Source organism: Canis aureus, chromosome 34, assembly GCF_053574225.1.
Source record: "Canis aureus isolate CA01 chromosome 34, VMU_Caureus_v.1.0, whole genome shotgun sequence".
In the NCBI taxonomy this organism is placed as follows: Eukaryota; Metazoa; Chordata; class Mammalia; order Carnivora; family Canidae; genus Canis; species Canis aureus.
Genome location: NC_135644.1, coordinates 16,925,784 through 16,950,706, shown reverse-complemented (window position 1 = coordinate 16,950,706; position 24,923 = coordinate 16,925,784). Strand labels below are relative to the sequence as shown.

General features: G+C 39.6%; 1 protein-coding gene across 1 annotated transcript in view; it reads right to left on the bottom strand.

The window, feature by feature from the left end:
• The window catches only part of LRP2 (LDL receptor related protein 2), a 196,433-nt gene that overhangs the window by 10,146 nt on the left and 161,364 nt on the right, over positions 1-24,923 (bottom strand). The window contains exons 61-72 of the mRNA XM_077883566.1: positions 24,200-24,337; positions 22,573-22,695; positions 18,709-18,837; positions 14,076-14,207; positions 12,822-12,953; positions 10,856-10,999; positions 9,289-9,454; positions 7,499-7,627; positions 6,056-6,276; positions 5,060-5,236; positions 2,483-2,602; positions 165-255 (exon numbers count right to left, since the gene is read on the bottom strand). Of these exons, the coding sequence (XP_077739692.1) occupies positions 165-255; positions 2,483-2,602; positions 5,060-5,236; positions 6,056-6,276; positions 7,499-7,627; positions 9,289-9,454; positions 10,856-10,999; positions 12,822-12,953; positions 14,076-14,207; positions 18,709-18,837; positions 22,573-22,695; positions 24,200-24,337 (1,702 nt within the window). The remainder of the gene's footprint in view (positions 1-164; positions 256-2,482; positions 2,603-5,059; positions 5,237-6,055; positions 6,277-7,498; positions 7,628-9,288; positions 9,455-10,855; positions 11,000-12,821; positions 12,954-14,075; positions 14,208-18,708; positions 18,838-22,572; positions 22,696-24,199; positions 24,338-24,923) is intronic.

The following is a 24,923-nucleotide window of genomic DNA, read 5'->3' as shown; positions in this document are numbered from 1 at the left end:
TAGTTTTCTGTCGGACTCTCCCAGGGAAGGGCAAGCTGGTCAAGATGTGAAAATTAGTGAACTGGCCAGGTTCTTGCACTTGTTTTTTTCTGGCTACTTTGTCTCACTCAAATTCCCCCAGAAGAGACAAGGCCTCCAGCTCAGACCTCAACATTCAGACTTACTTGCATTTGGGGAGGTCATTCTCATCAAAATAGCAATTTCCTCCGTACATACACCTGCATGGGGGGGGCATGTTGATGGGACTTTCGATGGCTGCAGAAAGGGAAAGCCATGCATGTGTTAGTGTTAGTCAGCCACGTTTGGCAGAGCACCCAAACCATGCAAATCTGCGTGGGCCCAGGGTCAGGATGGGGAGCGGTCGGGGTGGGGCAGCGAAGCAGGTGCCCTATCAAAACATTACCTTCCACTCAAGTCCCCAACGAATTTCTTATCAGTAATAAGGTTTTGGAAAGTAACATACATTTGGTGGAAAGAAAGAGGCAATTTATAGCATTTTTTCCCCCAAGATAGTAGAGAGATGCTACACTCCAGAACGTACATTAACGTTTAAAAGAGACTTGTGGTAAAGGAATCTCTTAGGACATTCATGTCCTCATGCGAAGTTCTCAGAATTCTCCTCTGCAAGCCCAGTGAAACACAAAAGTTCAATTTGGGCACACTTCAAAGTCTCGACCGAAGCTTCCAAAGCATCAGAGAGCCATCGATCAACTGACAGAGACACACAATGCAGAGGCATGAATGCCTGGCAGAGAGCTGGTTAGAGATGTCCTATTTTTTAAGCCCTCCAAAACTGCCCTCTCTCTGGGCCCCTGCTCTAATTCAGCCCCCACAGACTCCCTGGTTGTGCCTGATGGGGTTGTTAGTGTTCCCACAGCTCATACCTAGAAGATGCTCGGTGAGTATTTATCATGTGTTCACTTATTTCAGGAGCTCAGATGTCCTGCTAGCTCAGTCCCTCAATCTGAATCTCTACTCAGATTTTACTTTATCAGAGAGGCCTTCTCGGAACTCTGTGTAAAGGCAAGCCAACCCCCACCCCACCCTCATCCCTCTTTCCCTGCTTTAGTTTTCTCCTTTTTTGTTTTCACCACCTGCCATTATATATCTGGGGGAGGGGGGTGCTCTGTTTATTGTCCTATTAGAGTATAAATTCAACAAGCACAATCTGTTTGTTGTGTTCACTCCCAGCACTTCGTTATCTCCCACATTTAGTGCCTGGCACATAGTAAGCACTCAATAAATACTTATCAAGTTAGCTAATTAATATACCAAACCAAGACTTCATATGGAATGACTAACCACCATCAGCATGCTCGCTTTGGTTAAGTTCTTTCAAAAAGTGAATTACAGTAAAATTCACTTGGCAAGAAATATAAGTGAGGAAAGTAGTAGATGAGGTGACAATTTGGCCAACACTATCCCTGAAGTGTCAGAACCAATCATCATAGGACAAATGTCAAAAGCTTGGAATCATTGTTTGGTTCAAAATATTGCTGAATATTGAAATCTTGCCAGTATCTCTCCAGTAGCCTTGGGGATGAGAGTAGGGACAGGGGAAGGGGAGCAGGGGAAGCAGTTTTTTCCCTTTAAGTTCATTCTCTAAACCTGCCAACTTCTCAGCCTCCTTGGGAAGAGTAAAGGTGGGGCCTGTATAACTGCTTTGCTCCCCCTGGTGGCCAAAGGTGGGTAAGCAAGGCCCCATCCACTCAAACTAAGGGACCTGAGCCACAAAATGGGCCACTAGTCAACTGCAGGATGATTTTTTAATGTGCGTTATTAAGAATTGGACACTAGGTAGGGACGCTAGTCATTCCCCATGGTTTATACACGCCTTAATTTAAGAGTCATTGAAGAAAGGTATTGCCAGGAATAGATCATCCACAGCCCTTGGGATGAGAAACCACTGCTTCCTTATTCTGGCCTCCATCTCCCAACAACATAAGGTATCTTTTAAAATGTGGCCCTTTTCACTCATCACAACTTTTAAATGAGCATGTGTGGAGAACAGTGACCCTCCTCTTGCCTTCCCATCTGTACTGGATAAGGTCCCCCACCTTCAGGAACCTAGTTCCTCACTTGAGGAACTCCAGTTAAGGCCGATTGAATTATAGAGCAACAGATATCCAATATGGGGTAGAGAAAGGAGGTAAAGGCCTTATAGAAAACCCACTTCCAAATATCTTTACAAAACAACACAAGAGTAGATTTGAGGGGACTGAGTCTATACAGATCCAAGCAAATAATTCTCAGCAATCATTGGGACACCAGTTCTGTTTGGCTCCCTAAGTCCCACTCAGCTTTGTTCGTATTTCCCTCTCTCTCATCCCTCTGTTGAGCCACTCCCACTCCATCCTTCAAAGGACCCAGCACACAGGGATTTTTCAGGCTCTTGCAGAAGGTGAAATGCAGATAGGGAACCTAGTGAAGAAGGCAGAGGAATATTCCCAGGGCCCCGTGGCTGCTCCAGCAGTGCCCCTACCTGCGTTACAATCAGTGATGCTCCCTTCTATAAACGTGGAGCCCTGGGGGCAGGCACAGCTGTAGCCTCCGGGTCTCAGGAGGCAGAGGTGACTGCAGACATTTTTACAGCGGTTGGGCACTGGAAAGCACAGAGAACAGTGGTTAGGGTCTGAGGAGGGAATGAGTATCCCAACCAAGGATATGCCCATCAACTGAGTTGTGGCCCTGCCAGGTGAGATCAGAGCCCAGGCAGTGTCCCAGCCCCTGGAAGCCACATGCCACTCACCTCAGTTACACTGCCATCTCCCGGCCTCCCCACCAAAGTGGCACAGTCCCTCCATCCTAATCCTGTATCACTCACATATTCTATGGCATTACTTATCTCCTCCCTTGTCCTGGCAGGTTTGGAAGGTAGGTGTTTAGTCCACTGCATGACCTCAAAAACTAATTAATGCAAAGCACTTTGAGATAGTTCAAAAGACCAGTAAGACCCTATTATTATACCAAGATTTGTCATTACCATAGATCATAACGTATCCAAATCATATATTAGATATGATTTCCACCCCCCCTGTAAGAGGACTTTCTTCTGGACTTTGGTTCTCCTACTTGCAGGACAAGGGAATTTAAAGCTGCAATTTCCAGAATCACCTGGGAACGATTCACAACTATTGATGCCTAGTCACAGAAATTCAGATTTAAATTGGTCTAGGATGCAACTCAAGTGTTACCACGAAAAGCTTCTCAGGTAATTCTGGAGTCTTCCGAATTCTACCTTAGCTTATGTTATGATATCTCCAAGGTATAGACGATCTCTAAATTCCTTCTCAGACTAACATTCTGTCAGAATGGTTAATGGGCTGATTCTCTGTCACCCAATATGTAACCACAGACATAGCAAGGCTATAATATAATAAACCATATTCCAAAGTCGCACTCAACATCTGCCCATCTTCTTCAGCAATCTAGAGCAAAACTTTTCAAACTTGAATGTAATACAAATCACCTAGGAAATCTGATTCAGAAAGGGTGGGTAGGGCCTGAATGTCTTGCATTTGCCACCAATTCCCATAAGATACCAGGGCTACCAGTCCATGGCCCACACTTGAGTAGGGCCTTAACCAGTAACATCAGCATCAGTTGGGAAGTTGTTAGAAATGCAAATTTTTAGGCCACTCAGGCATATTAAATCAGAAACTCCTTAGGTGGGGCCCAGCAATATACATTCAACGAGCTCTCTAGATAATTCTGACACATGCTAAAATGTGAAAACTATTGGTCCAGAGTAAAAGCTAATCTGGCACAGCTGGGCTAGGTCTCTGGCCTACACAGTAATCAGTACTCTCTTATGGGGGCCCAGCTGACTCCAGATATTCCTCTAACTCCTAGGTAGCCTTCTCTACAAGGGCCAGAGAGCGGCTCATGATAGGTACTGTGTTCCCCCTCCTGTCTTTAGAACTGCCCAGCACAAGGGACCCAAGAACATGGAAGACATAAGAGCTATTTTATCAGTGGGGTTTCCTGTATGTTAGATGAAAATAAAACCTCTTTATACAGTTTTGCAGATTAATTGAAGTAACAGATGTCTGAGTGAACAGTTGAAGGGAGGATTGGACTTACAGAGCTTAATAAAAGTCTATTTCCTTTCCTCACTTCAAGAATTTCTCTTCCCTTTTACCTGACTCCATTTGATGGTGAAGGATGAATTAGAACACGGAGACCTGATGAAGCGTGACCCGCAACTAAGAAAATGGGACAGTGGGGAGGAGGTAGAAATGCATATAACTGACAGGTTTTTTAAAAATATGTTCTTATTTACTCATGAGCGACACAGAGAGAGAGGCAGAGACACAAGCAGGCTCCATGCAGGGAGCCCAATGTGAGACTCGATCCCAGGTCTTCCAGGATCAGGCCCTGGGCTGAAGGCGGCGCTAAACCACCAAGCTACCGGGCTGCGCGTGACTAACAGTTTTAACCTGAGGCTCATGTAGCTCAGGATAACCTGACTAGCCTAGCCTTGGAATTAAAAGAGTATGTAGGGATCCCTGGGTGGCGCAGCGGTTTGGCGCCTGCCTTTGGCCCAGGGCGCGATCCTGGAGACCCGGGATCGAGTCCCACATCGGGCTCCCGGTGCATGGAGCCTGCTTCTCCCTCTGCCTGTGTCTCTGCCTCTCTCTCTCTCTCTCTCTCTCTCTCTCTCTCTCTCTCTCTCTCTGTGACTATCATAAATAAATAAAAATTAAAAAAAAAATAAATAAAAGTGTATGTAACACCGATGATGTGGATGAAACCCGTTGTAACCCACCTACACCTAGCAGGGGGTGGATGCCTACTGGATTCTGTGGTCCAGAAGTATATACCTGTAACTCCAACGAGGACTGAAATATTTTTACTTCATATCTGCTGGTGATGTACATAATTACATCTGACCTCCAATTTTATCTTTCTGTGGTCAAAATGGTTAAAACACACACACCTTTCATGCACCAAGAGATCAGACTATTATAATCCACTACCACTTTCCAATAATACAGCCATTGATTTGAAATAAGGTTTCCAGATAATAAGGAACATCTTATTCCAAGGTTGGGGTTACCTGATCGATCATATCTATGTTGATGGAAGATTCGAACTTGAGTGAGCCATGGGTTCACCATCAGCATTTTCTCTTTCTCATCTTGCCCAAATTTATCTTGCTTCCATACTTCTCCCTTATCCTTAGATATCCAGTAAAACTGGCCTTCAAAGATGTCCAGACTATATGGGTTCATTGCTGCTTAACCACAGAGGGAAACCAAAAAAACAAAAAACAAAAAACAAAAAACAAAAAACAAAACCCAAATTATTGAATAGAAAGTTCCCTACCTCTCTTTTATATCAGGTGTCATTATGCTTGAATTAAACCCTAATACAATGCCTTGATATTCCAGGAACATTCAGGCAGACCTTCTATACATGTGACCACAACAGTGTGCTATTTGGGAGATCAAGATGACAGACATTAAACTAGATTAATGCCTGCTGGTTTATGGCAATTATAGAGAACCTGCTCACTTTCGAGTTGCTGATCTAATTTTATTTCTGGACAATAATTTGAATGGCAGAGATTCTGGGTCTTTTTCTTTGAACATAAGACAGCACTTGTCGGATAAAGCTGATAGATAATGGATTGCTGCAATTCTGCAGAAATCTGGATAAGAAAACAGAATGTTTCTTTCCTTCTAGATGTTTCCAGTTGTACATAATAAACAACTGAGCATAATAAAAACAAATGGGTCTAGAAGTGGTTAGACATGGATTTCCATTGGTACGCATGAAATGCCACTTAGGGCACTCAGGGCAACTTAACAGGAAACTAGGTTATTTCAATTATCTGTTAGTAAGAACACCTTTTAAAAATTATGTTAAAAGGACCAAAAAAACCTTAATTATTGCTAATAGATTCATTTGCATTTAAATCAGCAGCTGCGGGTTGGAGGGAGTGGTATCTAAGAAACTGTATCCAATGAAGATCACATTGCTTCTGGAGAAAATGGGCAGATACTAGAAATATACTTCGTGGTTATATATTAAATTCTAACCCATTTCTAACCTGCATTTGCAACAATTCTCCTATCAGTCCCATCATGTTTTATAGTTTCAATATTGTTCTCCTTGAAGTCACTCCAGTAGATCCGGTCATTGTTCAAATAATCAATGGCAAGGCCAGTTGGCCAACCAAGGTTCTCTTGAACCAGGGTTTTCCGATGCTGTCCATCCATCCAGGCAGACTCGATTTTAGGTTCTCTGCCCCAGTCAGTCCAGTACATAAGCCTGCAACAGAAGGTTTTCTCCTTTTAAGATTTCATCTAGTGAGGCGTCTCCACTGAAGCAGAGCATAAACTTCCAACAGGGAAATCAACTGTTTTTCATAGAGGTCTGGGTGCTAAGTGATGCTGTTTTTACACTTTACTTTTTAGAAGATGGGGTGAGAAGAAGAGGAGCCAGTGCATCTGTGGTCTATCCTTCCTGAAAACTTTCTCAATAGAAATTGCCCAGCCCTGTTCAAGTATATATATTCAGACACTTTAAAATGTATAATTACAAAAACTGTTCATTCTTCATAAAATATTTATTGAATGCCTATGTGTTAGCAGCGCTATCTTGCATTTGAGATGCATCAGTGAATAAAATAAGGATTCCAATTTTAAAATGGATTATTTTGCATCCAATTAATAATTATAGGAGAATTGCATAGGCCAGGGATTACATCACTTCAAATACCCGGAAAGGACCAGGCAGGCAATATAAATGAGCGGAGCACAGCAGTTATGAATATCAAGTGATTGTGAGAGCAAGGCCTTGTCTAAAAGTTCCAGGCAATACTGCATCAAAAAAGGTATCCCTACTGGGGAACCCAAGTGGCTCAGTTGGCTAAGAGTCCAACTATTGACTTAAGCTTAAGTCATAATATCAGGGTTGTGAGATCAAGCCCTGCATCAAGCTCCAAGCTGGGCGTGAAACCTCTCCTTATCCCTTCCCCTCTCCCCACCTCTCTAAAAAAAAAAAAAAGAAAGAAAAGAAAAAGAAAGGCATACCTACTTAGTATTATCAGTTCTGATTTTTCAAGCCAAAAATACAGCATATTTTTTAACATTTTTTAATGTTAGTAACTAAGTTTTCAAAACCTTAAAGCTCTGTTTAGTCCAATATAGCCATATTTAGCCTACCAGCCACCACTTTGCAGCCTCTAGTCTACACCAATCATCAGGTAGAGACCAATTCTTCAATTCTATTGAGAAATGCATGGATTTTAAACCAACTGGGCTATGCAAAACGTGTGGCCAGAGGCCTTCCCCTTACACAGTATCAGTCTGAAGCTTGGCTAGTTCTAAATGATCCTTAGGGCATACTATAATTCTTTAAATTAGTCACAGATACCATTCCAAAAAGTCCAAGGACAATTTTAGTACCATTAGGAAAAAAATAAAGACATAAATTTTTAAAAATCCACAGGAAAATATCTAGAACATGAAAGACTCCTTCAAGTACCTACCCTAGTTTGGGATTCACAACCACTGCAGCTGGTTGATCCAGTCCAGTGGAAATCAGCCACTTTCTGTACCTCCCATCAAGTTTAGCCACCTGGATCCTTTTGCTTTTGGCATCTGACCAGTAAATATGCCTAAATTCAAAGGGACAAAGTTAAATATCTATAAAGTGTAGACTGGTCACTTCTGAGGGACAGGTTTAAAGATGAGAGCATTCAGTTTGGAAGCTGGGGCCAGTAAGACAACTACTTAGATACCAATGAGCAGATGGGAGTCGCCCTCTCTCAGGAATGCCCCAATCTTCAGCCAAGGGTTTTTGTAGTTACAAGTGGAAGAGTAAGGGATAGAGGAGGACTCCTGCCTCATCAGCCATGATCAGTGATGACGGTGTGTCTCACATCTGGCATTGCTATAAGACATGTACTTCCAGGTGGGAAGTCGTAAGGCACTGTTTAGCTGGCCCTTTAATTCCAACTATGAATCTGTTTCTGCTCAGTCAAGAGCCTCACTGGAATCAACTACAATCAGGCATCAGCTCTAAGGATGAGTGGAAATTGCCTTTCCAAAAAAAGAAAAAAAAAAAAAACTTAGCAAGGCCATCCTGCCTTATTCCACTACTAGGGTGGCGCATCTCAGTCTCTTATGAGAAGGAAGATTTCTATCAGCTTCTTCACTCACTCGTTCATGAAGGCTGAGAAAGGAGTAAAAACTTCAAACATGAAGACAGATCTCCTATTGCCTGGCTAATTTTCAGAAGGCAGTGCTAAAGTCTATAGAGTTTCAAGTTACTGACTCTCCGAGGCCTTGATTCCGGATAGAAAATGCTGAAATGAGTGCCCTGATAGCCTGTGGGCACAGCAGGGACCTAATTAACTTCTTCAGAGATGTTCAAGTCTTCCAGGAGCGCTAGACAAGTTGTTAAAAGGTGAAAATTAATTTATGCTGCTAATGACTCTCCAGTCTCCCAGAGGGCAACAAGCCCCTGAGCCTTCCCTCTCAAACATTTTTTTATTATTCATTCATTTTCAAGGAGATGGGGAATTCTATGAATGTTTGAGCTCTGATCCTAACATAATTGCTTTTCCATAAATGTCACTTACGATGCAAGGCTCTTCCTTGAAGAAGTGGCTTATGAACTTTTCCACATTGGTTTGCATTTCCTGCGTCTACCTGATAATAAACCTACTTAAGGTTCATATTTAGGGATCATACAAAATGTCTGGCTCTGGTCCCTGAGGTTCTAGAAAATCTAAAAGAGCAGAACAAAGCTGACACCACTATTAAACCAAACCCAAAGATTAAACAGGAAAGTCAAATTTCCAATCTGTTCAGACAGTACAGCGTGCTGAAAACACAAGATGTGTATTCCTGCTCCTCCAAATAATTACCATAGAGAAAAATGTTTCATCTCAACTGCCTTGCTGGAAGAATTGGGAAGCTGTTCCATTTCTTCACAAAATGAATAGTGCTACCATACTGAAAGTTATAATTTTGGAATTCAAAACTCTGTTGGATAAGAATGCTTTCCCGCATATAAAATCTTGACCTTGGTGCTTTCCCAAACTTTTTCATGGAATACACAGAACATAGGAAATGAGAAGGTTTATATGACACCTCAGGGTAAGCAGAGGTGGTTACTGGGGCTAGAGCAAGCCCAGGCATCACCCAGCTGCACCAGTGCCATGTGCTACCCATAGTTGGACCAGCTTAACTCACATGCCATGGCAAGCAGTAGGGAGGTCTGGCCAGGAAAACAGAATAGACAAGAGGGGAATGAGGCTATGGCTAAACTTACCTTCCAACCCAGTCCACTGCTAATCCATCTGGTTGCATTATGTATTTCAGGTTCAGGTTAACTTTTGACACGAGATTATTAGTACCAGATTCAAAGTTGGGGATGTAGGCACGTTTGATAGCACCAAAATCAGAGCCATGCCCTAGCACAGTATAATATACAACACCTGCAAGGCAAGACACACAGTTGAGTTCCATGTTAAAAACATCAAGTAAGGGTGGAACTAGGGTCTAATTAGGTGAACTACCGTTCATTTATTGACATCTCTACTTCCTATAAGAGTAATAATTCAATTACACTGATTTGATCAAACCTCAAGACATCATACTTGAGCTACTAGCTACAAATACTTTCAACTGATAGCTTATTGATACTGACTTAGCTGTCTCTATTTCAAGGTAACTTGCTAAAATATATTTCAGCCAAGGGGCTACATATTCTCATTAGGATCAAGTTCTAGTTTCCCAAACAAAATGTATAGATAAACCAGGGGCAGGCTATTCAATAACCTGTAGTAAAGGAGCTATGTAGATGAGGAGTCCTATTTTCTGTATAGACTAAAGGAGAGTAGACAGCAAACAACTTAAAAAGCACAGGAAGACTGTGAAGGTCTTTGCCATTCTTGAAGAGTTTATTGTATTGAGTAAGTGTGTAAACACAGCCATAATAAATCTTACATAGCATAGTTACTGATAGTTTGCAAAGCACTTTCACATCTGTTTTCTCATTTCATCTTCAAAGAACTCTCAGAGGTAGGCAGGCAGACAAGATTACTGTCCTTACTTTACAGATAAGAAATGGAGAATGAGATAATTGTTACAATTATTTAAGGTTATAAAGCTTAAGAGATGAGGGTAATAGGCATAGAAGATGAGTTTTCTGATTCCTGCCTCATTACCATCTCCCACACACCCCACAGAGTCATGAAAGACTCAACAATAAACATTTTTCATATTTTCATCCATTGAACTAAATTTCTAAAGCAACCATTGCATACACTGTACTAGATGTTGGGTCAGATGCTAGGCTTGCAGAGTTGAATTAGATTCAATCCTGTCTCCAAAGAGCTCATGGTTAAAATTCAGGGAGAAAATTATGTGGAGAGCTGTAACTCAGTGTAACGTGCTTTAGTAAAAGCACATATAAAACACTATATAGGCTCATGAGTGAGCAATTACGGAACTGTGCCCAGGAAGGATTATAGAAGATGTCAGAGGAGATGACATTTGAACTGAGTCTTTGAAGTTTGAATAGAAATTTTGAAGGGTACAGTGACAGGGAAGAACAGTCCCTGCATGAGCAAAGACAAAGAGATATTAAATAAAGGGATGAGGTGGTCCTAAAAGGATAATCCCCAGAGATGGGAGAAGGTTTGGTTAAAAGTTGAGAAAGCTTTGCTGGAACACATGGCCACACTATGCCCACACTCCAGAGCATGCTGGATTAGGAGGAGCTTCCTCTTCCACTCATGCAATAAAATTCACTCATTAAAAAACAGATTCTCCAAAGACCTTACAATTTAATAATTCAATTAATATCGATGACAGATGCCAAAGTTCATACTCACTGAGACCTATGTCTTCAGGATCCCAATCATAATCAATAGCCTGAATACGTTCTTCGCCTTCAAGATAATCTGAGAACTTCTCAGATGAGAGATTATATTTTCGAATCCGGACATTTTCGGGCAGTAGCAACAAAGGAGGGTTACCTGTAAAAAAAAGACAAGGGCTGCTTTATCTGTTTGCATTCTATCTGAATTCTTTTTTATAGAAAGTAGATATAAAATAGCATTTGTTTGGTTTGGTTTTTTATTTAAATTCAATTAATTAACATATAATGTATTATTGGTTTCAGGGGTAGAGATCAGTAATTCGTCAGTCTCATATAAAATCCAGCACTCATTACATCGCATGCCTTCCTTAAGGCACCCAGTTACCCCATAAGTTTTTATAGGAATCTGACTACCTTTGCTAATTAATAGAACTAACTATCCAACTGGGGTGGAGAATCTGTGACTATGGACATTCTTGTCTCCATTTTCAGGTGGAAAGCTAATATTTCTGTTAGGGATGTTGTTCTTTACTCTTTGTCCTCTGTGGGTAAAGGTTTAAAGCAAGACAAGACTGAGACCCCTAGATAGTGTCCTCTTTTCCACTGATGTTTTTCTTTACTCACTGACAATAAAATAGACAAGATTATAGACAATCTCACAGAAGAAATACATGTACAGTCCTACTAAAAGTTTACCAGGATGTCCTCATTCCTTACTCTTTACAGACAGATTTTATGATTTTTTAGCAGGTAATCAGCTCCATGACTCAATTCATCTTCCAGCTAATGACAAAAACAGCTTGTTCTTGTTCTTACCCAAAGCAGCTATTTCAATGGTGACTCATCCTGAGGTGCATTGTCTAGAATTTTTAAATTTAATTTACTTTCATAATGTCAATCGAATCTCATTTGAGTAACTTTTGAAAGTTCACTTTATATATTTCCTCTGTCTTGACATTGTGTTTTATATGACTATGAGCATTTATTTCAGTCATCTCCTTAGTTAAAGACTTAAATAGTTTTTAATTTGCTGCCTAATTACCAGACCAACTGCTCAAATGCCTTTACCCTAGTTTTCATTTAGTGTCAAAAATGTTTGGGGGGTAAAATATTTAAGTATGCTAATCAGATGCATGCTTTAAAAGCCCAATTTGTATGAAGAAATTGAACAGCCATTTTACCCTTAATTTGCAAAGTAAAATGTTATTTCCTTATCAAATTCTTTAAACTCTAGCACAAATTTCAAATTCAAATCTATAAGACTTGTAAAGACCTATAACCCTTGAGGGGATAAGCTGATTTAGATCAGACCCTTGGAAATTTGAACTATATAATACTTCTGCCACACAGTCTTTCTCTTTTGTCCTTTCTATCTAGTACTTATTACTGCTTTCTATGAGGCCCAACTCTCAGATACCAGCATTAACCTAAGATGTAGAACTAACAATTGAAGTTATAAATGAGCCAGACTTTATCTGTGATCGGCAGCCCATGAACAGTAAAGAAGATTTATCAACAGAATGGCCTTGATTTGCCCCAAGTGAATATGACTGTTTTTTGTGATCCATTTTGAATCATAGGGCCTCAGACCTTGATCTTGTAGTGAGAACTGGAGGGCTTCATTAATCTGTCGACCATCATTGGACAACAAAAGCAAGCTTTTGTTGTCTTAATATTCTGGAAGGCAACATCTTATCCAGTTTTTGAAGTTTTACCAAGGTGGACAAGAGGCTCAGCCCAGAATAATAAATAACGCTGACTCCTATTTTAATTCCTATGTATTTGCGTGGGATTGTAGTTATTGTTTTCATCTGGCAAGAGAGAGGAGAGAAGAGGCTGGATGGGCATTGGAAAAGAAGTAGCTGGTGAATTAACAATAAGACTCTGAGAGTGTAAAGTTTATTTTCTGGTATACTGTAATCATCAAAATTTATTTCTCTGAAAGTCAACTGATTAATCCCAACACAAACCCATCATACCATCAGCAGCGCATCGTTTTCCATACTGGTCACTCACAGACCTGAAGCCTTCGGCACAGGAACACTCATAACTTCCTTTGGTGTTCTGGCAGTTCTGGGGACAAACCCCAAACTGCTCACATTCATTGATGTCTGCAGATAAAATAAAAGCAAATATGCAACATCTGCTCCCAAACATTCCTTTGAGGCCTCGTTCCTGTTTAAATCCATAGTCATAAGCAATGAAGCCTGAGGAGGCTGCAGATGAAGATAAGCCATGTTGCCATCATTTGTGGAGCACTTATTAAGCTTCAGATATTGTTTCACATGCTTTTCAAGCTTGTGCCTCATTTAATTCTCCAAAATGACTGCAATATGGACAATTCTTAAACCCAAAGTCCCAAAGAGAGTAGGCAATGAAGACAGGGTTCGACTGCAACAGAGTGACTATGTGAAATAGCAGAACAAAAGTTCCACTTTTGGAGAGCAGCTGTGTGTTGGTGTTGCATGGTACCACCTCCCTTGGCCTAACTAGTTTCAGGAAAGGGACTTGTTCATTTGGTTTCTTCATTGAGTTCTTAAGTTTCAGCTTCCAAAGAACAAAAGAATGGTCTCAATCATCTGAGTATGACATGACACATCATGAGTTAGAAACAGCCAATTCAAATAATGAAAGACACTTAAAATGATACTCATTCCTTACCATCTTGATAAGGTACCTTCCAATTTCATACATTAGATCTCACTTATGTCTAGCATAAGTAGGTGTGTAATAAATATGTGTTGTTGGACTTTGAGGAAGAAAGTAAAACTTGTGTTTATTTATTTTTTTAATTTTGATCTCCCACACTGATACAATAAGCAGTCATCATTTCCAAAGCCTTAGGAAATCTTACCAATTCCACAGACATTACTAAGAATGAGCTATCTGCCTAACCATCTGCTAGGGACTGGCAAGAGAGCATGGAAAAAAAGTAATTGGCATTCCCAAATGTTGTGGATTTTTTGTTCATGACCCAAGAAATTAGTGAGCAAAACCTTAACATTTGTCATCATTGCTTATATACATCATGAAAGTACAGCTTACAGTCTCAATCAGAACTGATCATCACCCTCTAACAGTATAATTATTGGTGCACTTAAGTATTTTAATGAACTAGAACCAAGAGTTTAGTTCTATTAAGGGAATTAAACAGTGGTTAATAAAAGGGAATGAGTGGAGAACCTAAAAAGTATGAGGATCTCCTAATGGGAATTGTAGGAAATATACTCTACCGTCACAGGAGTTTCTGTCCAAAATACTGGCTTTGAACCCAGGTCTACAGGAACAAATAAAGCCTCCTTCATTTAACTGTGTACAATTTTGTTCACATAGATTCTCTGCACATGATCTTTCTTTTCCTGTATCTGGAGAAACAATCTTAGCATTACAAATGAAAGACATAAACCTATTTATCCCACCTATCAAACCCACCTGACATGTGTATTATATGACATCTCAAGATAACCTCTTTCTGTAAGTCTTTGTAGAGGACCGAAGGCCTTTGTATTCAGATATCTGGTAATGGACTGGATGTCATTTATACAATTGTATATAATGTTAGATCCTTGAGGCAATCTTCCCTATATTCAGCACTGCTAGGCTTCCCAGGGCATCTAATTCCAGAGTCCAGAACCATGAAGTCAGGGGCTCTTTAAAACTGTAACTATCTGCTCCATAAACATATATATATATATATATATATATATATATATATATATATAGTATATAATATATAATATAAAAATAATACATGTAATATATATCCTATTAGATGTGTAATAAAGGACACTGATACAGTTTAGAACAACATAACAAATAGGAAATTATAAATTTATAAGAAGACCAGTTGAGATATGTGTATACATATATATCAAGTGTTAGGGCACAGTAAAATGCATATAGTTATAAATCATACAACTACTCTAAGAACCATGGGTGGCATACATGGAAAGAAATTTTGCAGTAACATGTATGAACCAAGGACTTTAAAAATATTCATACTCTGTTATCCAGTTATTCCATGTTAATAAATTTTCCTTCAAAAAGAAAAAATGTGCAGTATGATTTATATGTAAGGATTATAAATTGTTGATAAAATTTTGAAAACAATTTGAACAATTATGGTTTACTCTATTTTATCAAATCTAAGTAAGACACCATTAGACTCTATTGATGCACCATTTTATGTAATGCTAAAATAGAAAAACTGTGGGACTTACACTATGGCAAATTATCAATTGAAGAATGATCCTTGTTTCAGAGACATTTAAATGTGAAAATAAACACGCATCTTACAATCAATGAATTATGATTATCTACATGAGGGACTGCTAGGCAATCATTCAAATTCATGATTTCAAATGATACTTTTTTTTTAAGATTTTATTTATTTACTTATGAGAGACACAGAGAGAGAGAGGCAGATATAGGCAGAGGGAGAAGCAGGCTCCCTGCAGGGAACCTGATGAGGGACTCCATCCCAGGACCCTGGGATCACAACCTGAGCCAAAGGCAGACACTCAACCACTGAGCCACCCAGGACCCCTCAAATGATACTTTGACATGGAAAATGTCTATAACAAAAACGGAGGATAAGTCTTTTATGCTAAAGATCGAATATATCTTAAATTTTTTAAATATTAAATGATTTTTGCACATCTATGCACAAAAAAGACAACCAAGGTACATCAAACTTAAGACTAGTTATCTTTTAGTTTATGGGATTCAAGTGATTTTACTTTTAATATTAATATGTTTTCTGGACTTTATAGCTTTCATAATCTAAAAAAAATTCAACAATAGTTGAATATGAATAGTACGAATAACCTTTGTTATCCCTGCTGTTCTGGGGTCCAGATACTCCAGGGCAGACTTTTAACAGCTCAGATTTCATCCTCACACTTGATTGCTCATCAGTGCCCTGAGTCCTTATCTCTGTCAATATCTGTCAAAGCCATGTTTTAGCCCAGGAGACTGTAGTATCTCCTGGTTCAATTCTTCCAAAGCAAAATAGATTTATATCTATCGGTCTCCTACAGTAGGAAATGAGAGTCCCTTAAGGGTATGATGACCACTTAAGTATATGTGGTTTAAATAGACTAAAAAACATTGAGTTTCAAAAAAGAAAAATAACCACAAAATTAGCACAATAGCATTCAGTGAAATGCTGCCTCTGGTGTTTATACTTCAAAGCTATATACATGAAAGCCTTAGTTTAGCTCTTAAGAACTACACATTACTAAATAAGTCTATTCAGATTTTTTATTTCTTCCAGGTCAGTTTCATTGTTTTCTGTCTAAGAATTTGACCATTTCACCTAAGTTGTCCAATTTATTGACATAAAGTTTCTCATAGTGTTCCCTTATTATCTTTTAAATTTCTGTAAGGCTGGTAGTGATGTCTCCTCTACAATATTAATAAATGTGACGTGTTTTTATTAATTTGGATAGTCTTAACCAGTTACATAATCTCTTTCAGTATCGTGTATAATTAGACTCTATAATCTCCTCCTACCTATAAAATCTATAACATGACTAAAAGGTCCAGAAGGTAAACATTTCTGGACCAACTGCTCCCGAGTGACTTACACTCTTACGAAGCAAGAGTCCTTCAAACAAGAGCAGAAGCCTTATAACACTTTAAGATTCTTCCTCAAGTGAGGAACTTATAACTTCTTTCAATAATGATCACCATCTTAATCCACAAACAACAGATATATCCAAACATATGACACTCTAAAAATAGTAGTCTCTCCTTTCCTGATCTTAAAATACTCTTTAAAAGCAAACATATGCCCTGAACACTCGATCCTGTTTAAAATGAAAAGAAGAGAAGGGCAAGAAAAGAAGAGAAAAGAAAAGGCAGTGGATTAGTAGCACCCAAGAGCTGGTATTTGACTAATTTGAGAGAAATCAAAAGAGAGCACAAACAGAGCAGAGGGGCAGAAGGAGAGGGAGAAGCAGGCTCCCTTCTTGAAGTAGACTCCCAGCTGAGCAGGAAGACTGATGTGAGACTTGATCCTAAAACCCTGGGACTATGACCTGAGCTGAAGGCAGATGTTTAACCAACGGAGCCACCCAAGCACCCAAGAACTGGAATTTTGAATAAGAATTCTAGTCTCAAATTCTTGACCCACAGCAGTAAGACTGATTTGCTATCACATACTCACTTAATACCCAAAAAGAAATGCTCCTTCTATACCTAAATTAATATCTATGCCATTTATTTTCTTTAAATAAACCCAGCTTTTAATCAAATGTCATTTGAATTAAAAGCACTGTAGCCAATTGTAAGCTTTTTAAATATCAACTAAAAGAGGAACTAATATTTGACCCAAGCCCAACTAGAAAATACTCCAAACTCCTGGAACAGTTCACTTATCAGCCTCAGCACCAGAACTCAAATCTAACACCCAGTTTTGCAAACCCTGTCATGTTCATGCTTTTTAAAATATTTAACCAAGTCACATTACTATGTCAAAAATTCTAGGCCCCACTAGGAAAGTGTGTGAAATAAAGGGCAAATCAATGCATTTATGACCAGTTATCTTCCTTTGCAACTCACACAGGAGAAAAGCTGCCAAGAAATCCTTGGAATGTCTCAAGAAATAAGCGATTAAAGCCCAAGAAGTGGAAAATGTGTGAAGCTAACTAAGATGACTAAGTCACGGGCTCCTAGAGTTTGAAGAACTTTTTTATCCTATGAAGAAACTGAGGCCAGGAGAGGTCAGTTGATGCCCAAAAAGGCACAGCTAATGGCAGAGGAAACTAGAGGCCAGCTCTCCTCATCTGGAGTCACAAGACTATTTAAATTCTGCCTCTGCCACTCTGTATGACCTCAAGCAACTTCCTTAAGTTCTCTGAGATGTATTATACAGATAGACATAATAATAGCAACCCAATGGGGTTTGCTTGAGTGACAAATTAGATAATATATGTGCAAGGATTTCATAAGAACTCTGAAAGACTAAAAAGGTGTGAATTATTAACATGTCATTCTGACATTTCCATCATAATATTGAACTAGAAGCACCTCTTGATTGTGTTCATCATTCTTTTCCTACACAAAGTCCTCCTTCTGCTTTAAAAATAAAAATAAATGTTTCTCCCGAGGTACCCTGTGACATCCTCATCTTTATTAATTCCCCTTAGAAGCTTTTCCCCTAAGTGCCAAAGGATACTGCATTTGGCTTAAGGTGAAAAAATATACAGACAAAAACAAAATACATAGCTTTAAGATGCTGGGAGGCACCTAGTTAACTGGGAGGAGGTACTCTGGAGTTAAGTAGATCAGAGTTCAAATCCTTACTCAGCCTCTGGATGGCAAAAAGACATGCAATTTTTTCACACCTGAAAGACAGTTTCCTTATTAAAAAAGAAACTTAGGGGTCCCGGGGTGGTGCAGTCTGACTCTTGGTTTCAGCTCAGGCCATGATCTCAGGATAATAAGATCGAGCCCCATGTCAGGCTCTGCACTCAGCATGGAGTCTGCTTGGGTTACTCTCTTCCTCTCCCTCTGTCCTTCCTTCTCTGTGTGCTCTCTTTCTCTCTCTAATGAATAAGAAATCTTTTATTTTTTATGAATTAGAAATCTTAAAAAAATTGAGAGAGAAAATAATACCCAGCTCATAGGATTGTTACAAGGATAAAATGAGATGATTCATGCTCAGCACATATTCAGTGGTTAGCACAATGTCTGGTGTAGAGAAAATGCTCAATAACAGGTAGCTATAGGCTTGACTGCAGTTCAGAGCACAAAGTAAATTAAAGAGAAATACATGGTTATCATCTACTTGATGTTATTACATGCTTTTATTAGGTACACCTGAGTTACTACAATGAAATACAAAAATAAATATTTACTTACTGCAACCCGTTTCATCAAAATGGTCACCACAGTCATCGACATCATCGCATACAAGATTCTGTGAAATGCAATGTCCATTGCTACACTTAAATTCATTTTCTGTACAAGGTCTAGAGGTCGAAGCTAAACCTGTAATTTAAGAACAAAAGTTAAAGTCAAAGTCAAAACTTTCTTTTCTGTGGAACAAGATGCTTCCCTCTGTGGCAGACAATTAACTGCTCACAAATAAGCTTGTGCTTTCCCACATTTCCCAGTCTCCCTTGCAGTTTTTTGGGGATCATGTGACTAGTTCTGGCCGATGGGTGATGAGTAGGAAGCCATATATGTCGTCTCTGGACTGAAGCAATTAAAGCCCCTGTGTCTCCCTGCTTTGGCAACTTTGGAACCCATGTGTTTCGGGTGGCCTAGTTATAAGATGGAGAGGCTGGGCAACCTGCACTGGCCTTTACCAGGGTGAGAAGTAAGTCTTCATTAGGTTCCACCACTGAGAGTTTGAAATGTGTTGGGAGCAGAGTTAGTATTATAGTTCTGAAGAGTATAATAGTATACTATTCATTATACTATACTGAATAATTATTCTGAATAGTATATAGTATATATGTAAGGTACTTCCGTAATAAAAACCTAAATTATTTGGCACTGCCTTCACAGTCAGGAGGCAAGCAATGAGGAAAGGCATATTGGAGACAGGAGAGATGGAGACCCATACTATGCAAAGGCAATGCATTAGGTAAAAGTGTCACTTTGGAAAAATTGGAATGCAGACCACACTTGCTTATTGAACACGTCAATAAGGGAAAACAGGTGAGAAAACAGAATGTTAGTAGTGTGCACTGCTTCCCATTACCTAAGTTTGGCAAGGTAGTATAAGACAGAGGAAAACTCAGGGTAGAACCAGTTAATTTATAAGCAGAAATGAAATAAAAGAAAGTCCAGAAATTTGATGTGTGGGAGAAGCTGACTGCATTTAGATGCCAAACAGTAAGATTCTATTTCTGAATTTAGAAGGCTTTGAGATACAAATACCCAGTGAAACCTCTGAGTTGGATGAAATGACTACCCATCTATATTTCTAGGTGGCCTGAATTTAACTGATGATTGGTTGAGATAAAGATGCAAGGAAAACAAAGCAAAGAAATAAAGCAGGTTCAAAAATTGTCACAAAAGAAACACTAGGTGAGGTTATTGACTTTTAGAACTGACTGGAATCAAATGCATGAAAAGTCTGCTCAATTTCAACAGAAACATATGACCAAATGAATTAAAATACTGTGACTAGAATTCTAAAAAAGCCTTAGGCCCCCAACCTTTCATAAGCAGGGACTGGTTGAAAGCTGTGCAGCTCTTAAAAAGGGCTTAATTAAAAAAAATAATAATAATAAAAATAAATAAAAATTTTTTAAAAAGGGCTTAATTCTCCTGCCCTGTCTTCAGTTAAAGAGTAAAAAAAAAGACAAGGAAACACTCCCAAAGGGTGGAGTCAGAGACAAGTAGGGCCAATAGACAGAGTCACTCCTCCAGAACGGAGTCATGACCTCTTCAGTGAATCTCCTCCACTCCCCACTGTAGTGGTCTTCACAATGTCTGCATAAGGTAACCATATAGTTTACTCTCCACCTTGATTTGCTTTTGAGAGTAAAAGGGCACCGGTAATAATTCCACCAGGGCAACAGGCATAAATCAGACCTGTCTGACGCCTGTGGCACCTTTGCCCCTTGGTACCTCAGAACTGCTACAGATTGGTGAATTCCATGAGTCTTTAATTCTTTCTTGCCCAATGGGAATCTTTCTTTTTTTTTTTTTTAAGATTTTATTTATTTATTCATGAGAGACACACAGAGAGAGGAAGAGACATAGGCAGAGGGAGAAGCAGACTCCCAGCAAGGGACCCAATGTGGGACTTGATCCCAGACCCCAGGATCACGCCCTGAGCCAAAGGCAGATGCTCAATTGCTGAGCCACCCGGGCATCCTGAAATCTTTATTTCCATTATGCTTTCCCCGATCCACCACAATCTATTGGGGGCAGAGGGGCATAAATAAAACTTGTTTATTAGTTTATGTTTCTTCAGACCAAGAGGAACCCAATCTGCAATTGACAGCAGGACTACAGCCTATCATCCAGAGCTCCTGGATTTCAGTTACTGAATGGATCTCAGTCGTGTCCCCTATAGACAGGTTCAGGGTGTTCTATGCATGGAAAGAAAATTGTGAACGGATTTTTAGTGACACAAGGGTAATTGTGGTAGAAACCACTGGTATTCATTAAACATCCATGTACTTCTCTACAGTCTCCCTTGCAGTTAGACTGGGGCCATGTGGCCAGTTCCAACCAAAGGACCACAGGCACAAGCGAGATCTAGCACTTCCATGCCCAGGAAATTAAGAACCTGTGTGCCTCCTTCTGCCTCAGCAACCTCAAAGACTATGTGTTGCAGTTGGCATCATTATAGGACAAAGGAGAATTGCCTCATCCTCAAACTTTAAATCAGCCTCTGCTACCGGGGCGCCTGGGTGGCTCAGATGGTTGGGCATCTAACTCTTGGTTTCAGCTCAGGTCATGACCTCAGGGTTGTGAGATCGAGCCCCACATTGGGCTCTGTGCTGAGCACCGTATCTGCTGGGGTTTCTATCTCCCTCTGCCTCTCTTTGCCTTGTGCTCTCTCTCAAATAAATAAATCTTGAAAAAAAATTCAATCCCTGCTACTTCAAGCCATTTAAATGCTGTGGTTTGTCTGTTGTGAAGGTAAGTAATGATTCCTTTGAGTAGCATCCTACTCTTTGGGAAGAGTAAGTTTACCGCCCCTTTTAGCCACTGTCAGATTTGACCACATGCAATAATTATCTGGCTCCATAAAAAAAATGGCAACAGTAATAAAGGAAATGGAAAGAGAAGGGGAGAAGGGGAAACCTGCTCAAAATTCTAAAAATGTTTTTATTTCTGGGTTTTCATCCTTTTGTGTTATGCCTCAAGTAAACATAGGAACAATGTTATAACCATAGGTTCACCTCTGCCCAAAAACCAAAAAAACCTTAAAACAGTTCCTTCTAGTAGGAGAACTGGTAGTGAGCATTCTAAGGTCACATCAATACAAAGGATAGAAATGAGAAATATTAGCCATTTGTCTAAATTTTCCCAAATAGTATCCTTTTAGAGAAAAAAGTAATTGGAGTCAAGGGAAATCATTTTCCTCACGACTTTTCTCTAGGTAAATTACCCAAAAAATTAATCAACTCTCCCCTTCAATGGATAGATCTTAAAACATTCTCACAGTGGGAAAGCACAGGTTTTTTTCAATATCTGAAACATTAAATGCAACCAGTTTGAAACTCCTATCTTAAAATAATCCATTATTTTTCTCTTCTGGGAAATTAATTTCCATTTTAAAGATGCATGTAAGACAAGCTCTGTTAACACCAGTGCTGTCTTATTTAATGTGATCTTTTCAGCTGGGCATTAAGAAGTTCATATGCCTAGATTAACAATTAGTATCTCTAGGCTGAAAAGTGACCAAACCTCGTTTTTGAAAATAAATAAACCATTAATTTGTGAAGCGTGAGGCAACTAGTATTTAGTGTTTGTCCTCAATTTTCTCCAAAAATCCTTTTTGAATACTTAAACAGAGACTAAAAAATTAGGGGACTTGCTCAACTGAAACAGTTTTTCAATAAATAAGCAGGGGAGCGATGCATTGGAGTAACATTGTGTGTTTATGCGGTCTGTAAACAGTTGTCAACAGAGATCTGCCATCATAGATACAGTTCAAGCCTCTACAGAAAAAACTGAAATCCCAGAGGTACATTTTGCAAGCTGCAGACAACTCTGGGGGCCCTTAGTTTTTCCTTCTTTTTCACTTTTGCTTACACTGCTCCTCTTTCTCATCGCTCCCATCTCCACAGTCATCCACATGGTTGCACAGCTCATGCTTATAAATACAGCGATTATTGTCACATCGGAACCGGTTTGGAGACTCACAGGACACATCCACTGAAAGTAAAGATGGAAAAACAAAAGTACAAGTTAAGAGTAGAACATAAGGTATCTAAAATGCTCCCATGCCAGCATTAGGTTGGCTCCATTCATCCATTCATATGTTCATGCAATTAACCAATCGACAAATACATCCTGAGTATCAAGCACACACCACAGCACTGTGCTAGGAACCAGTACAATGCAGAACAAGAAAGGCATAGTCATTGTCCTCATAGAACTTTCATTTTATCAGAGAAACAGACTCTGCAAATTAACTGTTCAATGGCAACTGTGAAAAGAGCCACAAACTGGACCTGCTATGATAGCATCCATTGGGGAGACCGGATATAGATCAAGGGAAGAAGGGATCAGAAAAGGCTTCACTTGGGAAGTGAGTCAGGAAGGAGCATAGCAGGTTTTGGACCTGAATCAAAGTCTCTGTAGCCAGAGCATGGAATGAGAGGGACGATGACAAGCTATGAGACTGGAGAGGCTGGCAGGACCAAACATGAACTCTTATCCTAATAGTAAGGAGGCCACTGTTTGCTCCTCTGACTACAATTGTCACTGACCCTCCAGAGTATGAAGTTTCACACCATGACAGACTTTCCTTCCCGAATTCCCTCACCTCTTACGTTTAAAGTCACTATTTCACAATCAAACCCTGACTCATCTTGTTGTCCAGAGATAAACTTCTAGCTGATGCTTCTGCACCTATGAGGCACCTAAAGGTAGAACCCAGGTCCCTTACTTGTTTGGTACCAGCGCACAGCCCTCTGTGCACATACCAGGAATTGCATGAACTCGACACACATGTGTGTTCTTCCACATGGAAAAGTTTGGCTGCTTGATTTTCCTTCTGCTTTTGCACCATACACAGGAGCAAAAGGAGAAACTTGTGATAAGGTCAATTGAGGGAAAAAAATCAGATCCAAGAGCTGATTCTTAGAAGTATTGTTAATAGAACTGTTGCAAGAATACTTTTCTGTGAAAGATGTGCAACATTATAAACCAGTGCTGGTCACTTTTCATTGTGGCTGTGTCTCTGCCTCCACTTTTCAATGTGGCTGTAGGCACAAACTCCTCCCAAAGAGGCAGCAACTTCCTAAGGACTTCTCTGAACATTACACAGGCTTAAGATATCTTTCAAGACCCGTCAAGCAAAGCAAAACATGGTTAGTTCCTACCAAGAAAAGAAGTGGCTAGAAAAATGTGGAGATACCACTGTGAAAATATAATGTACCCTAATTAATGTTATCTGTAGAGAAGGAAATACTGACACGGGATTTTTGTCAAATCCTTGGGCTAAAAAGGAACAGGGAGGAATGTTTACCTAACAGCCCATGTTCCAAATAGCAAACTGGGGAAGAAGACAAAGTAAAATCACACTGATGATGCTCATACATCCAGTATTCAGAAATTGTCCAACTGCCCGCCGGCATCACATGCTCCATACAAGAAATGTTGAGATTTCGCCAGATGACACCACTCCCATACCCGCCCTGTGTCTCCCTCTTACAGCACAGGTGAAGTTCTTCATCAGAACCGTCGCCACAGTCATCGTCACCATCACATTTCCAAGATGACCTGACACAAACGTGATTTTTACATTCGAACATAGTAGCTGAGCAATATGCACCATTGGGGAAGCGAGTGGCTGTTGGTGGAGAGAAAACATATTCAAATAATTAGAAAAAGCTACTTGTTCTGGAAAGTTAGCCTGCTATTTGTCCGTTAGCTCTTTCCATTCTAGCCTGCCCTTCCTTATTCAAGATGTACTGTTGCCTTACACTGTCTGAAATTATGATGAAATACTTCTTAACAACAGTTGTCCAATCCCAGTTTTCAAAGACATCAGTCATTCCATGGATAGTGCTGGACTTTCTCTTTTTAGGCAAGGGCACTCTTCAGCTGTGTCAGCACTGGCTTTACCCACCATCCATTTATATAATTTCTTCGAAAATAGGTTTTAAGATGTGGCAACCACATCATTAATAACATCCATCATAGATAATAACAGTTAATATTTATTTATTTATTTAGTGATTCATAAAGACTAAAATGTGAATGATCATATTGACCTTCATTTTTAAACTTTTTTTAATGCCATCACACAATTTGGAAAAATGTTAATGCTATAAACTCAGTATGTTCTAATACCCATTTCAAGTTCTTGATACCTCTTTATACATTGCTTGAATATACTTGTTTACCTGTGGGTTTTTTTTTCAATGAATGATTTG